This window comes from Lontra canadensis, unplaced genomic scaffold, assembly GCF_010015895.1.
Source record: "Lontra canadensis isolate GAN:19392208 unplaced genomic scaffold, GSC_riverotter_1.0 scaffold115, whole genome shotgun sequence".
NCBI classification, from domain to species: Eukaryota; Metazoa; Chordata; class Mammalia; order Carnivora; family Mustelidae; genus Lontra; species Lontra canadensis.
This window is the reverse complement of record NW_022631109.1, coordinates 4,352,017-4,372,003: the sequence shown is the minus strand read 5'-3', so window position 1 is coordinate 4,372,003 and position 19,987 is coordinate 4,352,017. Positions and strand designations below refer to the sequence as shown.

Genomic DNA, 19,987 nt, shown 5'->3' with positions numbered 1-19,987 from the left:
CTTGTGACAGATGAAATGTGATCAGAGGGGCCTCTGAAATCTCACATTAATTGAAGTCGGCAAAAAATACTAACAGTGCCCTTTTGAACTGCTGACACAGTACAGAATGGATTACCAGGGCTAGATTAACAACAGGTGGCCAGGGCTCCTGCACAGAGAGGGGGCGCTTGGCCTGCAAGAGTCGGGGACAGCCCCCCTTCATCTCAGTGGACCTGCCTGCACAGCAGGCAAGCTGTGGGGGAGGACATTGGGTGGGGGACGGGGGGACCCGAGTCCGCTTCTCAGGCAGCAGAAAGGGCCACCCCCCCCCACCCTGTGCCACCCAAGGTCGTGGCTTGGGTGTGCAGAGCACTGCCCATGTGCTGAGGTCCTCACAGTGGCCCAGCCGGCCCCTCGGTCCCTGAGCACCGCTCTGTATTTCCAGGGGCTGTTCTGAAAGCAGAGAGAGTCGGGATGTGGTGGTCCAGGATTGGGGAGACTGGCTGCTTGGCCCAGAGCACAGGACAGGCCTCCAGGAGAGGCAGGTCCCACTCCTGGCTCTACTCCTTAGTGGCTGAGGGAACTTGCAGGAGATGTAGCCAGATGATTTTTTTTAAAGCAAAGCTCTAGAAGCACATTATGAAACATGGAGGACCCAGGTTGTGCTATAGAATAAGGGCTTCCTTGCTTTCCGACTTGAAGGTGACTCACAGAAGAGGCTGTTGGCCTCTGAGGCACGACGGTGTGGAGAGGGGGGTCAGCTCTAATGTCGGAGTGGGCAACAAGCTTGTCCCTGACCAGTTCGCTAGTGTGGGGGAGGACTCCATGGGTAGACTCTATACGCCGACACGGCACAGTGGCATCAAGGACAACGATCATCTCGCAGAGAAAGACCTCCCCCTCTGGGTACCAGCTGCACAGCTACCATGAAGGCCCTTCCCATCCTCTCTTCTCGGCTTTTTAAGTGTGGCTTTCTTGGAGCCATAGCTCGGATTTGCTACCGGGGGTGAGTGCGGTCAGCATAGACCCAACCAGGTTTTAGGTTGGCCTGGGCTGGGCATTTGTTTTTAAGGAAGACACTTAAAGAAGACACCGGTTGCCTCTTCGGGCTCGCGGTCAGGGTGGCATCCCCAGTTACTGTCCAGTCGCCAGGCGGGAACTGAAGCAGAGAGGGAAACGCCATGTGCACACGGTGCTGTCCGCCTTGTGTCCTGAGCACCCCAGCCTCCCAGAGTCCAGGTGAGTGCTAGGCCTAAGCGTGGGTGGCTGGACAGAGGCCCTGTCCCCGACCTCCCTCAAACAGGACTGTGGCTCAGCCCTCCTGGACCACTCATTGTCCCCAGACCCTCTGCAGCCTTTCACTTGGCCACATTCCTAGATGTGCCATCTGTTTAGAGCGCCCGCCCCCGCCCCCCAGCCACAGGCACCAGGAGATCTCCTGTTAGTTCCCTAAGGCTTCCTCCAAACAGCAACACCCCCCCCCCCCCCCCCGTCGTTCCCCCAACCCTCCCCCCCCCCCCCCCCCCCCCCCCCCCCCCCGGAAGCTCTTCCCTAAGTCCAGGGCCCCACCCCTCCCTGCACCCAAGGTCAGCCGTCGGCCCCTCCGTGCCCCTGCAGAGCTGTTTCTAATGCTGTTTCAGCACGTAATCCGTACGCGTTGTCTGTGTACCTGGCTGACTGCCCATGTGCCTGAAAGACTCCGAGGAGAGACAGGCTGGTTCTATTCGCATCTGGATGTCTTGGGAAAGACTCTCTGGCTCATAAGGGGAAGGGGAAGGTCAGAGAAAGGATTCAGGTAGAGAGAGCTGGATGCTGGCTTAGGTCACCAGGGATCAGCCTGGTGATCTCTTGAGAGAAAAGAGAACTCAAGAGCCTCCACCTGGCCGTGGGCCTTGTCAGCCCTGTTCCTCCAGGGGCCAAGGGCACTCGAGACCCGCCAAAGCCGGGACGGGAAGCCCGGCCTCTTTGTTTAGTGCTCCCGGGGTTGAGGCAGCACAAGGCCAGCTCCCCAGGATTGCCATAACCCAGGGTGCTCCTCTCAGACCTCGTCTGCTGAGTCTGGGGCTCAAACCCCACTTTCTCCAAGTCATCCCTAGACAGTCCTCATGCCCCTGGGCCCTCCACATCACCACCTGCCTCGGGATGGTCTGCACACAACCCCCCTGCCAATCCGGGGGCAACTCGTCCCGCCTTCAGTCCCTCACCAGCCCCACTGCCCCAGGTCTTGCTATAGGAAACAGGACTGCCCTCAGGGCGCTGGGAACTGGCCCCTCAGGGCCTGTTGATCAGCAGAAACAACCTCCGCCCCCCGCCCCCGCATGTAGCTGCCTGGGAGTGGCCTTCCCCTCCATGGGCTCAGCTGCTCAGGAACAATAGGGCCTCCACAAGCAGTCCGCTCCCCCAAAATAGGGCCATTGCAGACCGTCTCCGCGCTCAGAAGTGAGAAGATGCATGCCAGCCCCAGAGACAATGGGGTGTGAGAGTTGACATTTTCCCAGGAATTCTGTGATTCCAAACAGATTCTTTTCCCCAGCTCTACACAGACCAACAGGCTTGAGGAAGGCAAACTTCCGAAAAGGGGCTTCAGCTTATGACCATGTGCGCGCCATGTGTTAAGGTGTTGCCTTAAGTCATCGGGAGCAAACCCGCTGTGGGGCCTGCACGAGGTGTCCCCCTAGCCCGGGTCAGGGCCCACGCACAGCCACACGGAGGCTGTTTCTGCCCCCTGCCAGCCCCTCGGGGGCGTCCCCAGCCCCCACCCCGCCCCTTCTCCGTCCTCTACCTACAGTGGAGCTCTGTGATGTCCAGGCCCCATGAGAAAGTCAGGAGCTCCTGTTGTGCGACGTGCAGGCCCAGCACTAGCTCGGAAAGAGAAGGAAAAGAAGGTGTGCGCCCGTGAGCTGGCAGGACAAGGAAGGGAGGAGAGCCGTCGGCAGCCAATGAAGGACGAAGGACAAAGTGGCCCGGATCTTCTCTCGGAGGCAGGTGTGGAGGCCAAACTCCGCCGAGATCGGGCCACCTGTTAGCTCAGTCCCCGCAAGTCACCTCCGACTTTCCATTGCTTCATCTGTAAAATGGGGACGGCCAGCTCTCTCCTGCTTCTCTCACCAGGTGGTTACGACGTCCAAAAGCAGGACAGCATTTGAAACGAGTCTGGAGCTTGCTGAACAGGCAGGAGAAATCATGCACTCCGGTGTCCGAGAACGCGCCACACTGGGAAGCCCTGAGGACCCCTGGTCTTGTACTTCTGGGACTGAAAAGGGGGTGCCGGCCAGCGATCTGGTGGGAGCAGCATATGCGTGTGCTCGGGCTACCAGGACAAGACACCCACACATGCAGTGGTGTAAATGATGGTTATTTTCTCACGGTTCTGGAGGCGAGAAGCCTCCAGGTGTTGGCACCTCAAGGTGTTGGCAGATTCGGTTTCCAGCGAGGCTTCGCTTCCTGGCTCGAAGCCGGTCACTTTGTCCCTGTGTGCTCCCACGGCTTTGTCTCTGTGCTCCTGCAGGAGTTCTGGTGTCTCCTCCTTTTCTTAGGAAGCCCCCCGCCCCACATACACACACCCTCACTTAGCCTTATTACTTCCTTATAGGCCCCGTGTCCCAACCCAGTCACACTGGGGGAATTAGGGCTTCTGTCCATGGACTTTGCAGGGGGATACAGTTCAGCCTAAAACAAGCAATGTGGCCGGCGTGTGACATAGGAGGGGACTCGCAGAAGCAGACGTGCAATGCTCTTCCCTATTCTCATGTCCCAGAGGCTCTCAGCAGGTCCTAGCAGGCTCCCAAACAGGCCTGGCGACATCTGGACTCTGTGCCTTGTCATTTCCTTCCTAGGCCACCATAAAGTGGTCTGTGCCATTCCTAGTCCCTCCTGCCTGCCCCATCCCATCACCAACGCTGACACCATCTCTGATCACATCCCAACGAGCATCTGGGAAGCCTCTGCATGGCCTACACAGACAGCTCAGCTCTTTCCTTTAGGCCTAAACTCCTGTATGGCCTCATCTTTTCTAACACCCCGGCCTGGACTCAGAGTTCCTGCAAATCCAAGACTTCACCCTTTGCCATCTTTCTAAAAATCTTTAATCCCCATCCACTATCTCCCCCACCCCAGGCCCCTCCAGGAACCATCAGTGTGTTCTCTACAGTTAAGAGTCTGTTTCTTGGTTTGCCTCTCTTCCCCTTCCCCGTTGCTCATTTGTTTCTTAAATTCCACCTATGAGTGAAATCATATAGTATTTGTCTTTCTCTGACTTATTTTGCATTACACTCTCTAGCTTTATCCATTTGTTGCAAATGGCAAGACTTCACTCATTTTTATGGCTGAGTGATATCCCATTATGTATAAATACCCCCTCTTCATTGTCCATTCCTCAGTCAGCGGACACTTGGGTTGCTTCTGTAGTTTGGTTACTGTAGATAATGCTGCAATAAACATAGGGCTGCACGTATCCCTTTGAAATAGTGTTCGTATTTGGGGGGTAAATATCTAGTCACGCCATTCCTCGATCATAGGGTAGTTTTATTTTTAATTTCTTGAGGAACCTCCATACTGTTTTCCATAGTGGCTGCACCAGTTTGCATTCCCACCAACAGTGCAAGAGCGTTCCTTTTTCTCCACATCCTCGCCAACACTTGTTTCTTAGGTGGTTGATTTTAGCCATTCTGACAGGTGTGAGATGGTATCTTATCGTAGTTTTGATTTCCCTGATGATGAGTGATGTTGAGCATCTTTTCATGGGTCTGTTGTCCATCTAGGTGTCTTCCTTGGAGAAATGTCTGTTCGTGTCTTCTGCACATCGTTTAATTGGATTATTTGTATTTTGGGTGTTGAGTTTGATAAGTTCTAGTATCTTGGATACTAGCCCTTTATCTGATATGTCATTTGCAAGTATCTTCTCCCAGTCGATAGTGCCTTTTGGTTTTGTTGATTGTTTCCTTTGCTGTGCAGAAGCTTTTTATCTTGATGTGGTCCCAATAGGCTTTTTTTTTTTTTTTCTTTTATTTCCCTTAGCTCAGGTAACTTTATCTAGAAAACTGTTGCTATGACCAATGTCAGAGAGATTACTGCCTGTACTCTCTTCTAAGATTTTTATGGTTTTAGGTCTCACATTTAGGTCTTCAATCCATCTGGAGTTTATTTTTGTGTATCGTGTTAGAAATCAGCCCAGTTTCATTCTTTAGCACGTGGCTGTCCAGCTTTTCCAACATCATTTTTGAAGAGACTAGACTGTCTTTTTCCTCTTGTATATTCTTTCCTCCCTTGTCAAAGATTAATTGACCATATGATTGTGGATTTATTTCAGGGTTTTCTATTCTGTTCCATTGATCTATGAGTTTATCTTTGTGCCAGTACCATACTGTTTTGATTACTACAGCTTTTTCAAGATTGCTTTGGGGGCATCTGGATGGCTCTGTGGGTTAAGTGTCTGCCTTTGGCTCAGGTCATGAACCCAGGGTCCGGGGATCGAGCCCCATGTTAGGCTCCCTGCTCAGCGGGGAGTCTGTTTCTCCCTCTCCCTATGTCCCTCCCCTCACTAATGCTCTTGAACATACACACTCTCTTTCTCAAATAAAATCTTAAAAAATAATAATACTGCTTTGGATATTAGAGGTCTTTTTTGGTTCCATACAAATTTTAGGATTATTTGTTCTAGTTCTATGAAAAGTGCTATTGGTATTTTGATAGGGATTGCATTAAATCTGTAGATTGTTTCGGGTCGTATGGGCATGTCAACGATATTAATTCTTCCAATCCATGAGCACACAATATCAGTCCATTTTTTGTATCTTCTTCAATTCCTTTCACTAATGTCTTGTAGTTTTCAATATGTGGGTCTCTCACTTTCTTGGATAAATTAATTCCTAGGTATTTTATTGGTTTTGGTGCAATTATAAATGGGACCATATTCTTAATTCCATCTTCTGCTGTTTCATTATTAGTGTGCCGGTATGCAACAGCTTTCTGTACATCGATTTTGTATCCTGCAATTTTACTGAACTCACTTATCAGTTCTAGTAGTCTTCTGGCAGAGTCTTTATGGTATTCTATATATGGTGTCATGTCATCTGCAAATAGTGAAAGTTTTACTCCTTCTTTACCAATTTGGATGCCTTTATTTCTTTATGCTGTCTGAGTGCTGTGCCTAGGACTTGCAGTACTATGTTGAATAAAAAGAGTGAGATTGGACATCCTTGTCTTGTTCCTGACCTTAGGGGAAAAGCTCTCAGTTTTTCCACCATTAAGTGTGATGTTGGCTATGGGTTTTTCATCTAAGGCTTTTATGACGTTGAGATATGTTCCCTCGACACCTGCTTTGCAGAGGGCTTTTACCACGAATGGATGTTGTACTTTGTGAAATGCTTTTTCTGCATCTATTGAAATGATCGTATGGTTTTTATCCTCTTCTGACATATCACATTAATTGCAAACACTGAACCCCCACCTTGCATCCTGGGAATAAGTCCTACTTGATCATGATGTGTGATTTTTCTATACATGATGTTGTTGGATTCATTTCACTAATACTTTGTTGAAGATTTTTGTATCACACTTCCTGTCTCCTTGTTTTCTCACTCTCCTCAGGTCAAAGTGCCTGCCCCAAGCTCTCCACACACCCCTGTCCACCTAGTGCCCATCTCCACCTATTAATTCTCCAGAACCACCTCAAGTGCCACCTCCTTCCCCAAGTCAGAAGTGATCACACTGTTCCTTCCATGGCAGGGAATGTGCCCCACCCAATACATATCATATAATTATGCACTTATATGATATGTATTTAGTAATTCCATTATAAGCTTCTCAAAGGTGGAAATGGTATAATCTTCACCTGTTGGTCTGTAGCACCTGGAAAAGCATCATAGCAAGCATCTGATGTTAGCTGGATGGCTGGCAAGTCGGCATTCCACATCAAGAACATACCAGAAAACACTAAATTAAAGCAATGGAACTGGAGGCTGCTTAGATCCTGAGGCCCTAAGAAAACGTCCAAGTTAAGACGAGAAAGGGATCCCAGTCCACGACAAAACCAAGGAGCTGTACAAGGTGACAGTATTTCATCACCACTTAAAAAATTATCTTTTTTTTTAAACAAATTTTTTTAAGATTTTATTTATCTATTTGACAGAGATCACAAGTAGGCAAAGAGGCAGGCAGAGAGAGAGGAGGAAGGAGGCTCTCCACAGAGCAGAGAGCCCAATGTGGAGCTTGATCTCAGGACCCTGGGACCACAACCTGAGCCAAAGGCAGAAGGTCTAACCCACTGAGCCACCCAGGCACCCCCAAAATAATCTTTATTGAGGTATAATTTACATAATAAGTTTTAAGTGTAGATTCAGATGAGTATGTATATGTATATGTACACACACATAACCATCACCATATTCCCTTGATACCAAAAAGTTTCCCTGTGGCTCATCCCAGTAAATCCCCAGCCTTAGGCAACCACTGTTCTACTCTATCTCTCTAGGTGAGTTTTACCTGTTGTAAAGCTTCATCAAAGTTATGTGTATGTGTGTATGTATATCTGTGTGTGTATATGTATGTGTATACGTGTGTATGTATGAATATGTATGTATGTACAGTATGTACTCATTTGTGTCTGGCTTTCGTTCACCTATTTTGGAAAATCATCCATGTTGTGTGTCTCAATAGTTTGTTATTTTTATTGCTTGTTATCCATTGTATGGATATACCACAAGTTGTCTATCCACTTACCTTTTGAATCTTGGAGTTGTTTCCAGTTTTCAGCTATTTTGAACAAAGCTGCTATGGACATCTGTGTGCATGTCTTTGTGTTTTCTATGTTTCTTTAAAACATACATTATGGAGCGCTGGGGTAGCTCAATTGTTAAGCGTCTGCCTTTGGCTCAGGTCATGATCCCAGGGTCCTGGGATCGAGCCCACAACAAGCTCTCTGCTCAGCAGGAAGCCTGGTTCTCCCTATTCCACTCCCCCTGCTTGTGTTCCCTCTCTTGCTGTGTCTCTGTCAAATAAACAAATAAAACCTTTCCAAAATTAAAAAAATAAAAAAACATACATAATGTAAATTATACCTATTTATTCCTCTCCTAATTTTTGAAAAAGTTTATGTAAGATTGGTATTATTTCTTTCTTAATTGATAAAATTTGCCAGTAAAACTAAGTGGGTTTTCCTTTGAGGTAAGTTCTAAATTGTGGGTTTGATTGCTTTAACAGATACAAGATTTTCTTAACAGATACAAGATAACAAGATTCAGATTTTCTATTTCTTCTTGAGGCAGTTTTATCCCTTTGTGTCTTTCATGGATTGTGTCCATTTCACCCACATGGCAGAATTTATCAGTTTAAAGTTGTTCATATGTATTTCCCTTTTAATATTTTTAGAATCTGTCCTCATTTTGATTCCTGATACTGGTAATTTATAACTTCTTTTTTTCTTTGAACACACTTTCTTACTGATTTTTTTTTTTCAAAGAACCATTTTTTTTTTAATTTTTAAATCATTTTTAAAAAATTTATTTCTCTCCATTCTTTGTCCATTTTCCATTTATTTCCACTCTTCCTTCTTTCTTCTACTTTGGACTTAATTTTTTCTACTTTTTCAAGTTCCTTAAGGGTAGTTTCTGAAGTTTAGATAATTAATTTTAGTTCTTTTTATTTTAATTTTTTAAAAAAAGATTTTATTTATTTGACAGAGAGATCACAAGTAGGCAGAGAGGCAGGCAGGGCTGGGGGAGCAGGCTCCCTGCTGAGCAGAGAGCCCGATGTAGGGGTCTATCACAAGACCCTGAGCTGAAGGCAGAGGTTTAACACACTGAAGCACCCAGGCACCCCTAATTTTCATCTTTTGAAAAAAGATTTTATTTATTTATTTGATAGAGACAGAGATAGCGATGAGATAGCGAGAGAGAGCATAAGTGTTGGGGGGCAGATAAGCAAGCTCCCTGCTGGGACCCTGGGATCACAACCTGAGCTGAAGGCAGACACTTAACTGACTGAGCCACCCAGACACCCCTATTTTTACTTTCTTTAAAGTTTTATTTAAGTCACCTCTACACCCAGCGTGGGGCTTGAACTCCCCACCCCGAGATCAAGAGTCACAAGCTCTTCCAACTGAAACGGCCAGGTAACCTCATTTGAGTTCTTTTCTAACATAAGCACTTCAAGCTATAGATCTCCTAATACTCTATCCCATACTGTGATACACTGTGTTTTCATTTAGCCCCAAATATTTCTAATTTCCTTTGTGTCTTTATGAACCCAAGCATTATTTAGAAATACATTAAATTCCACCTATTGGGGACTTCAACAAATATGTTATTAATTTAATTCCATTGTGAACAGAAAACATAGTTTTTGTTTTGGTTTCCTCAAAAATTACTGAGAGTTATTTTATGGTGTGATGCATTTGTGGTGCACATTGCATATATACTTGAGGAAAACGTGTATTCAGTTATTAGTGAATGAAGTGTTCTATAACTGTCAATTAAGCTAAGACAGTTGATAGTATTATTCAAGTTATCTGTTATCTTTCTGACTTTTCTATCAACTTGTTCTATCAGTTACTAAGAGACTGGGGTGCGTGGGTGGCTCAGTTGGTTAAGCATCTATCTTTGGCTCGGGTCATGATCTCAGGGTCCAGGATCAAGCCCCACATCAAGCTCCCTGCTCAGTGGGAAGTCTGCTTCTCCCTCAACCTCTCCCCACCCCCACTGGTTTGTGCTCTTTCTAATAAATAGATAAAATATTTAAAAAATTACTAAGAGAAGAATGTTAAAACATCCAAATATAATTGTAGATGTTCTTATTCACTTTCAGTTGTTAGTTTTTCCTTTAAATATTTTGAAGCATCATTACTCAGTGCCTAATTTAGGGATACTTGTTTTGTCTTTTTGATGAATTGATTCCTTTCTAATATGAAAAATTCCTCTTTCTCCCTAGCAATATTCTTGTTTTGAAGTTAATTTTGCCCCTTATTGATATAATCATCCCTACTTTCTTCATGATTCACAATTGTGTAGTATACTCTACCTGTATTTTATAGTGTTTTCCTTATAGATAGCATTTAATTGCTCTTGCTGTTTAATTCAGAATGATAATCTCTACCCTTTACCTAGAATGTTTAGACAATTTATATTTAATGCAATTACTGACATATTTGGGTTTAAGTCTACTCTATTTTTTTTTAAATTTGTCCTGTCTTTGTTTACATTATTCTTTTTGTCTTTTTGATTCATATATTTCTGGTGTTCCACCAATATTGGCCTATTAGCTATGCCTCTTGTAAAGGTTTTTAGTAGTTGCTCTAGGGCTTAAAATGTGCATCTTTAATTTATCACAGTCTATCTCACGGATACCTTCCCAGCTTTCTTCCTAACTCACCAGCAACAACTTTTCAGTGTCCTTCTCTGGTTTTCTGGGGTTTGTTGTTTGTTTGCTTTCCCCTCTATAAATATTAGAGTAGGCCTAGTAATCAGGTGCTAGTCCATTTCTCTTCTCAATCTATACTGACTCTCTGGGCAATCTCATCTAGTCTAGGGGTTTTAATTCACATCTACATATTGATTCCTAACTTTTCCCCTGAGCTCTAGATATCTAAGTGCTTAAATGATATTCCCACTTAGATGTCCAAAAGGTATCTCAAACTTAGCATACCTCAAGTAAGGCACTTGATTTTCACTCTCGACACTTGACTGCTTTCATCCCTGCAGTGGACATATTCCAGTTCATGGTAACACTCACTCTGTTACTCAGGACAAAAACCTAGACGGTGGCTGTGAATCCTCCATTGTTTTCTCCTACATTCATCAAGAAGCCCAGTAAGACTGTATTCCCCGTATAACTTCTTACTACCTCTGCTACTACTGTCCAAGTCTAACTAAGCCACCATCTCTCACTTGGGCTCCTAAAACAGCTTTCTAAGTGATTTCCTTTCCTTAATTCTTGCTCCATGTAGCCTACTCACTGCACAGTAGCTGAAATGATCTTTTAGAAAAATACCATTCAGATATCACTGCTTTGCTTAAAACCTTCCAGTGTCTTCCCATCACACACAATAAAAATCCAGAATCCTTTTGGCCTACATGGCCTGCAATTTGGCTCTGGCCTACTTTTCTGGTGTGATCTCTACCATGCTCTCCACACTAAATACATGGCATTCTTGCTGTTCTTAAAACAAGCTGAGCTTGTTCCTGCCTGAGGACCTTTGTGTTAGCTGTTCCCCCTGCCTGGTACCCTCATGGTTCACTCCTTCTCAACATTTACATCTGTGCTTAAATGTCACTCTGACCAACCCATCTAAGATGCCTCCTCATGCCCCAGCCACGGTCTCCCCTTACTCTGCTTTATTTTCTTCACATTTATTGCCATTTGAAATTATATTCATTTACTTGTTTTGGTTGTCTTCCTTTTTAGAATGTAATCTTTTAGATGAAAGTGGGCATTTTGTTCTGATCCATGTAGCATCCTCACATGAAGAACAGTACCTGGTATACAGTAAGTGCTCAATCAGTGGGCTTGACTGGATGAATCCATCACATCAGCCTTCTTATTTTCTTTTTTAAGATTTTATTTATTTATTTGACAGAGACAGAGAGATCACAAGTAGTCAGAGAGGCAGGCAGAGAGAGAGGAAGCAGGCTCCCTGCTGAGCAGAGAGCCCGATGCAGGGCTTGATCCCAGGACCCTGAGATCATGACCTGAGCTGAAGGCAGAGGCTTTAACCCAGTGAGCCACCCAGGTGCTCCCAGGCTTCTTATTTTTTAAAGGAAAAGAACATTTAGGAGTCAGTAGACTAGAAACATCTGAGTGAAAATTTACTGTTTCTTGGTCCCTTCTCTGAAAGTGAATTAAATCTCGTTGTCAGGCACAATTCTCTTCGTTAACAGACTTCAGGTTCAGGTTGTGTCTACAGGAATATCTCTCTATTGACTTGCCAGGCTCATCCTTCCTGAGTAGTTGATGCTCTTCAATCCAAGCTCTGATAGACAAGGCTGTGTCCTGGCCATAGTCTCACCAGGTACCTGTGATGTGGTGTCAAGCTCTGGAGGAGGCAGAAATCACTCCTCAGGAAGTCCTAAATCAGAACACTTCCTAGTTCTCAGACCTAGACAGCCTGTAATATACTGCACTGGGCTGAGAGATGTTTCCTTTCTATTCCGACACTTGTCCCTAAGTCACCCTCTCCAGTGAGATGCTGTAGCCATGGGACTAAATGGAGCATCAATCTGATATTCATGGATATTCATTCTTATAACTTCTGAAGAAAAGCCAAGACACAACTGGCAACTGGAAGAGAGGTTTAAAAATCCCTTGCAGCTCCCAAGAACTGGGGAAGATGGAGTTGATGGAATCCTCATTTGGCCAAGTTGTCAATACGTCGAACCAAACTGGTGACAAGAACAAAGCTGTTACAGGAGAAGTTATTGGGACTATATCCAGAGAACAAGAACAGAGACTGGGCACGGGGTAGGCAGAAGGGAGGGGATGAAGGTAAACCCTTCAGGGTCTACTGGAGAAAGACTATTGGAAATCCTATAGGAGCTGCTGCCACCAATGCACAATTTTTGTTAATTACCTCAATTGTGGCTGTTATCCCCTTAATGAGAAACACAACTTTACTTCTAAGCAGGCACTGAGGCTGGCAGAAAGCTGAAACCTGAAAATCAGCAGATACACGGCTGCATACAGACCTTACTATTGAAATTAAGCCACATCCAAAACACAGGGGGTAGGACTCCAAATAGCTTCAGACAGCAGCCAGCCATGCAGGGCCCTCCCCAGGCACCGGATGGACGCTCTCTGGACTCGTCAAGAGGCCCAGATCCCAAGTGCTCATTTCAATAACATAAGAAAATAAACATGGGGCTTATTTATAGCACAGGAAAGGGACTGGGGCAAAAGAACCACTCATTTGGTAATCCACCCTGACGGGGCCAGATAGGATCCAGACCCCCAAGCTCTCTGGTAACAGGGTGAGCAGAAATAGGGGCCGGAAGAGGGCTGGCTGCCAGCATCACCAGGTACAACCTCGTAAAGGCCCTGGTTAAGAGAAGGAGAAAAGATCTCATACTCAGACCATCTCACCATCCTGGGTCCAAGTGCTCTTGCTACGTCCAATTTCTGGTTGAAGAAACTAAGGCGTGGGAGTGGACTCTCTTGAGGCCAAGGAAGGCTCAGGATTCAACTCAAGGAACGGTGGTGCTATGAGAAGAGGAAACGAAAACATCCTTGCATCTTCCAGGCACCGGAGGAAATAGTGTTAACAGATTCTTCACTTACAGCTGGGGCTAAAAAGTATGTGCAGAGCCCTCGGCCACTGACGTGCTCCCAGCATCTCACACAGCTCGAGAATGCCCACGAGAACTCGAGCGGCCTGAGCTCAGGACAGTGTCTTACTCACCTCTCTTTCCTGGAGCTGGCACAGAGTCGAGCAACTGTGCTCTGATGAATGAATGATTAGGAAAACCGAACAACTGCACAAATGTTATCTTACCTCACCTGGATTAATAAGGAGCTGGCTGTCCTTCGGCTGTGATTACCAGAAAACCAGACGCTCCTTGAGTTTATTCTTGGGCAGAGGTGCTCATGATAGAAGTTGGTAGCTATAAATAAAAGCCCAAGTAGTTATATTCTGAAGGGAAGCCGTTTATGGTGGCCTCCATAAGGAAACACTCTATATGGAGTGGCTGGGGGTTTGGGTCTAAGACATATGGACTCCAGTCCCTGCTCTGCTGAGAGCTTGCAGGCAAGACAGAGCTTTGCTGAGAAACTTCTAGCAGACACAGCTGCCTCATAGCTCTCGGGAGCCACGCACGCATCCTTCTTTGTCTTCTCCTGACAGCTCTGTACCCTTCAGCAGGACTGGGAAGAAATGCAGTCATTGGGAGCAGAATGAGAGAGACAACTCTACTCCCGAAAACATTGTAAATTTGGGGAAACAGAAGTCCAGGCACAGATGCTGGTGACTCAACTGTTTCTTGAAAATGAGAGAGGCCTGGGAAGCTGGGAGAGGGGGCCCCAACTCTGCCCATCTCCCCTGTAATGTCAGCATGGGTGAGCCTGATGTGAAAAAGCCGTGGCACAAAGTTGCCTGTGCGGACCAACACTCTGTCCCCAGGAACCTGGAAATCACGGAGCCTGAGATGCAAATCCCTGCTGACCCATCCAACTGACAGTGACAAATGTGGATGAGAGGTGTGGGTCGGCCCAGAATGCACCCAGCCTAAAGAGAGGAGAAAACCTTCACATTGCAAGTAGGGTCCTGCCAGGAGGTCAATGAAGTCTGTTCACAGACCGTCAGATGATGCTTGGTTGGCACAATGGGGCCACAAGCTATCCCTGATCATACTCAGAAAATGGTGAGTATCCAACATTGGCCTCAGACAGGAGCCCCAGGGCTTAGAAGGGAGCAGGGCTGAGGTGAGTAGACAGGCCCCCGGTTTCATGTACCTGCAGGCCCTCCGGCAGGCTCAGGTTGCTTCCAGAGTCTTCCTGAATGGCAGCTGCCCTCCAGGATGGCGAGCAGCCCTGCCAGGATGGCTCCTTGGGAAGTGGCTGAGAGGCTGGGGGCCAATTTCGTCCTCTCCCCCCGCCTCTCCATGCCAGGGTGGCTTGGGGAGCGGCTGCTGTGGCTTCTGCCACTGCCACAGGCTACCTGGGCCACGCGAGATGGGAAAGGGAGCCTACCCCCAAAGAAGCTGATGGCCCCGAAGCAAAGGAGACCCACCAGGCTCAGGATGGGTGGCTGACGGGAGACCGCTGTCAGCCCAAACCTCTCCCAGTGGGGCTCCCACGGGACCCTCTCACTGGCTAGCCATGAAATGTCGCCAGACCTGAGCCACTTCCCAAGCAGCCTCTGCCTTCAGCTACTTGTTATTTCTTCCATCAAAGGGTCTTGACTTTTACCCGGGCAATCACACCTTCAGAGCCTGTGGCTAGGAACCCGCATCTTTCCGTGGGAGGGACACTCCAGCCAGAGACCAGCATCCCAGGCAGCCACTGGGGCACAGGGCACAGGGCACAGCTCCCTCAACGAATGACAGCAAAGAGGCAGCCTGCCCCTTCTGGCTCCCGGTCCCGGACAGCACGTGCCAGGAGGGTGCTCACTTCTTTCCAAAGGCAGTGGAGAAACTAGCCTGGAAAACCACAAGCTGGCAGCACAGCTGGAAGGACGGAAGGCTCTGGCGGAGGAGCCAGGTGGTCGGAGCTCTGAACTTTGTGACGCTGAGTATGGAGAAGAGACGGTATCGCATCATTAGCGGGTGAAGAACCAGAGCTTCTGAGAACACAAGTTGTTAGTTTCCTCTTCAATTTTCCTAGAGAGGCAGGGACGTGCCTAAACATATGGAAGGCTTGCTACAATACACGAGATAAGGTTATTAAGAACTACATAATGTTAACCGGCAAAAAAGGGTTTCCAACCTGCATTCCAAGTGGGCTCATCCCAGGTAGGTCCCTGGGGGCAAAGGCGAATGACTCAGTGCACATCCAGGCCTGCGCCAGGCCCAGCTCAGGTTCATCTTCTGTGCAGGCCAGCAAGATGCAATTTCTTAAAAAAAAGATTTCTTAATCTAAAACCAGCTGTTGTCTGCTGTAGGCCAGCACATGACATTTTAATTAGCGTGATTGTTCTGCTTCTGAAACCAGGCTCTGTGGCATCCCAAGGGCAGATGATCTCGGCCCAAGCTTTTGGGTGAGGCTCGCTGTGAGCAGCTCAGGGATACACGGGGAAGGGGAGACGGCATCCCCAGCCCCCTCAGAACCCATGAAGCCTGATCACCGGCTGTACCGTCGCCCCGGGTTTCTTCTTGTGGCCCGCACCACCTGCCTGCTCGTGAGATGGAAACATTGACGTTTCAAGTGCCTGGGATACAATACTCAGTAACAGAAATCGTTCCATGCTACATTGCCAGATTGAACCCACAATATTTCTAGGAGTAGTGAGGTGCCTTGCATGGAGTTTTCAAGCCACGAGAAGTCCAGTGACTCCCCTATGAAAGTGATAAAGTCACACCAACACAGCCCCCTGGGGCTCCCAATCATCTTGGATCCAAGTGCTCCTCTTCCAAAACCGAAAGGCTAATGAAGTTTTAAAAAAGGAAAGAGAAAACCTTTACCCTCAGAGAGGGAGGCCTGGATTACAAGGCAGCCACTAAGGCGGTGGACTCAGTGACATGTCACCAGGGACATGAAAAAGAGCAGAAAACCTGAAGGGGCGAGGCTGAGGGGATGACACATGTAGAGCATTGGTGCTGTCCTTGGCTGCCGGCAAGGATTTAAATGGGAGGCCCAGCCCCTCCACCCACCCTGAATCCTGGGAAGCAAGTTAGGGAACCCCAGCAAGGGGAGCGGGACTTCCTGTCTGTGACAACACAATGCCCCTTCTCTTGGTTTCCATCCTAGCATCCCCACAATTATAAATATGAGATTACACGCCTGCCCACGTCCCCTACTGGTGGGAATGTAGTTATTCAAATCCGCAGTATTTCTTAGGCACCAGTGTTTGAACGCAACACATCAGACAAATCACAGCTTCCATGTCTGCACCTGCAAGGTGAACGGACGGGAGGGGGCAGCGTCTCACCCCTCCCACTAGAATAGTCCAGTGGTCTCACTCCTCCCTGCGAGAGAAGACGAAACTCTTGTGCTTCCCCCTTTCGGTTCAGCTGCTTCTTGAAGTCTCCTTTGCCCTCTCGAAGTCCATGGGAAGACATGTAAAGTGATTCTTGTTCAAACTATAGGTTTCAAAGCTGTCTCTGGGTAACTCTGCGCCTGCGTGTCACTCAAGAGAACAATGGGTGGTGGGTGAGTGACTTCGACGGGCACACAGCTGGGTTTCAGTAATTACAACCGTATTCCAAGCAAACTGTCATGTATTCTGTGTTCTGGGGACATATGTTATGGCTAAAGCCCAAACTGTGGCTAATCTTAATATTAGAGGCAGAGAAATCTGTTTCGAATCCATAACATTTAACATTTGCCAGAGTAGATTTGTTCATCAACGGGGCTTAAAGAGGTATAATTCACACATGTGCAATATTACTAAATGCTGAAATCGAACGATTTAAATATCCTGGCAACTACTGCAAAGCGGGTGTTGGAGCAGCATTTAACATTAGCCAGAACCTCCCTGGCTAACGTTCAGTTTACACCGAAGGAATGAGGGAAATTTTGGCATCCCCTTGCAGCGGGGGTCACAGCTCCCTTGACATGTACAGCAGGGCACTAGCGAGAGCAGCTCGGGGTACGGCTTTGGAGGCTGTTTTCCCTGAGAAGACCCGTAAACACTGACTGGATCGAATCAAGAAGCAAACAGATTCCTCTGGAGGTTTTGGGAGGCATCTTCTCTCCGAATGTTTACAGTTTGGGGATCTTTTACTTGACGCGCACGGCCCCGGACGCTCCTCCTGGCTACATACCGTCCCAGACACAGACGGTAGACTGGAGGTAACCAGAAGACGGAGTTAACAGCACACACACAAAAAAAGAAGAACGTTCCTGGGATTCCCAATAATCAACATTTCAGACATAGTATAAAAAGGAATAAAAAATTATTTTAATTATACCAAAAAGCCAAACCAAAGAGGAATGGTTCATGGAACTTACAGGATCCCAATCCAGCACTGGGGGCTCTGCCCATGCGTGGGCCCAGCGCCCCTGGTCCCGGGGCAGATGTCAAATCCCATGAAGATGTCGGGATTTTGCACCAAGTTCTTGGTTTGGCTTTTCGGCCTAAAAACCTCACTGATCTGAAATAGTTAAAGGTGAGATATGGGTGCGATCTACGTTGAGTCCCCACATCTAATATGGCCCGTAGGTTTGTCTTCTCCACAGTCTTAGGGTCCACGATGCCTCCCCCTAGATTGTCTTATTGGAACTGAAAACGAGGGGAGCCTGAGCTGGATTTAAGCCCAGAGCGTGCCACAAAGGCTTCCATTTGGCATTTTCAACAAGAACCCATCAGAGATCACAGGAAACACTAGAACCGGGCACGCACCATTCAAGGTGCTTCAACACTCTCTTCAGGTTCCGGTTCTTGAGGAAGCAGACTGGGTGTGCCGGCCCAGCATGTCGGTCAGAGATCCCCCACACTCTGGTAGCAGAGTGCCGGGGCGTCTGTGTTCTCCCCGTCCAAGCTCAACGTTCAGACCTCCGCCAGGCGCGTTTCATAAGCTGCCAATGTTGGGGAAGCTCTTCAGTTTCTCCGGAAAGTCGTCTTTGTACAGGACAGGGTCAGCCCGGTGTTCCACCACCTTAAGAGGCATGGTCCCAAAGACGGACGCGAACTTGTTGATGCACTCAGACCTGAGGGGTTTGGGGAGAGGAGGCAGGTGATGGATGAGTGGGCAAGGAGTGAGGAAAACGGAGAAAATATTCAAGAGGCTGACAGATGAGAGCAAAACACGTACTATTCAGTATCAACACAAGAAATCCTGGGCTCTTACAAAAGGGTGGGAAGGTGTGGACAGCAGGAGTGATCTGGGGGGACCGTGACTATGGTTCAGGGGGAGAAACAGGGGGTGCTGTCTGGAGGCCACGGGCCTGCAGAGGTCAGAGTATCTTTTCCCTTCCCCCTCAAATTCCAGTCATTCTTCCCCCTCAGTACACACAGGCCTCAAACCAAGGTGGATTCACTGCCAACAATTCTTAACCCCCTATGTGCCAGCTGAAGAGAAGGCGAAGGGGGGAGAGGGTCCTGCATCTGAGCTCCAGCTTCCTGAAGTTTAAAAGGCCGAGGGGAGGACCTTACACCTGGAGCAGTGAAAGGCAGAAGGTAACAGGTGGGGAACCTCACCTCCGAACAATAAACCCTTCCCTCACTCGGCCAGCATTTAAGGAGCACAATCCCTGAACTGCCGGCCAGCGGAGAGCTGCCGTCCGTGCCCGCCACTCCCAGGCGAGAGTGAGCAGTGCCATCGGGCTCTGTGAGGGAACAGCCTGGCAGCTCTGCGGGAGGGGAGACGACATGTCCTCCCCTCCGTATCACCCCTGGAGCCCGGGAGCAACCTCCTTGGGGCTGAGCGGGCCAGGCACACTGGTGGGAAATGGTTCTGGTCACTCAGGCCAACTGAGTGTGACAGCTGGGAGGGGGCATCCGGACCAGAGGGGAGAAACAAGCCCGTGAACATGGCTTCAACCTCCAGGATGGATTTCGGAAAGGTCAGTACTGTCTCCCCTCAAGTCAGGCCCAGGCACCGGAGGGCTATGGTAAGAATAAACCAATCAGGCAGGACCATTTACCCAAGAGTGGCTGAATTTCAAGACACAGACCAGAAGTCTCTTCCGTCCTGAGGTACCAGGAGCCTTGTCTCAAATTATTTTCATCTACAAGTGTTTGAGTCTTTGGAGCTTTAGGAAGAAACCAATTTATAAGGAGCCAAGCGTCGTTCTTTCCTCTCAGTCATTACGTTTCTAAAACAATGTGTTACCATTCCATTCGGAGCTCTTCTGGCTACCACCACCGTGTCCACCACCGTAAGTCAACAGCAAAGAGGTCTCAGAGGCTCCGGGCTGTGCTATAAGCGCGCTACGGAGATGAGGAAACCCCTCTATCATGCCAACAACCCTTCCCATTTTACACTGGGAAGACAGAGATATGGAGAGGCTGAGTAACACCTCCAAAGGGCAACTAACAGTAAGAGGCAGAGCCAAAGTCTGGCAGTCTGGCTCCTGAGACTAAAAAATCTTAATGATGAGCTGATACGAATTTATTTGTGAATAAAATTCCCGAGTCCAAGTGGAGGGGCTGGAAATGAACTGCTGAGCACCTATTATGTGCCAAATAATTTACAAACGTCATTTACTGATTCATTGAAGCAGGCCCCTTGGTAGCCCCAAGGGCTGGTTTACAGGAGCTTCCTGTTAGGGGCTGAGCAGTTAAAGCTGAGGCCCGAAGCCCCAGAGCTGGCAAGTGCTGGAGCTGGGTCTCTAATGCGGGTCTACACAGGCAAGTGCTGAAGCTGGGTCTCTAATGCGGGTCTACACTGGCAAGTGCTGGAGCTGGGTCTCTAATGCAGGTCTACAC

General features: G+C 47.8%; 1 protein-coding gene across 1 annotated transcript in view; it reads right to left on the bottom strand.

Annotated features, from left to right (window-relative positions):
- Positions 1-17,823: 17,823 nt before the first annotated feature.
- Positions 17,824-19,987, bottom strand: part of EXT2 (exostosin glycosyltransferase 2) — a 137,332-nt gene continuing 135,168 nt past the window's right edge. Inside the window, exon 14 of the mRNA XM_032840719.1 lies at positions 17,824-18,267. Coding sequence (XP_032696610.1) covers positions 18,129-18,267 — 139 coding nt within the window. The 3' untranslated portion in view covers positions 17,824-18,128. The remainder of the gene's footprint in view (positions 18,268-19,987) is intronic.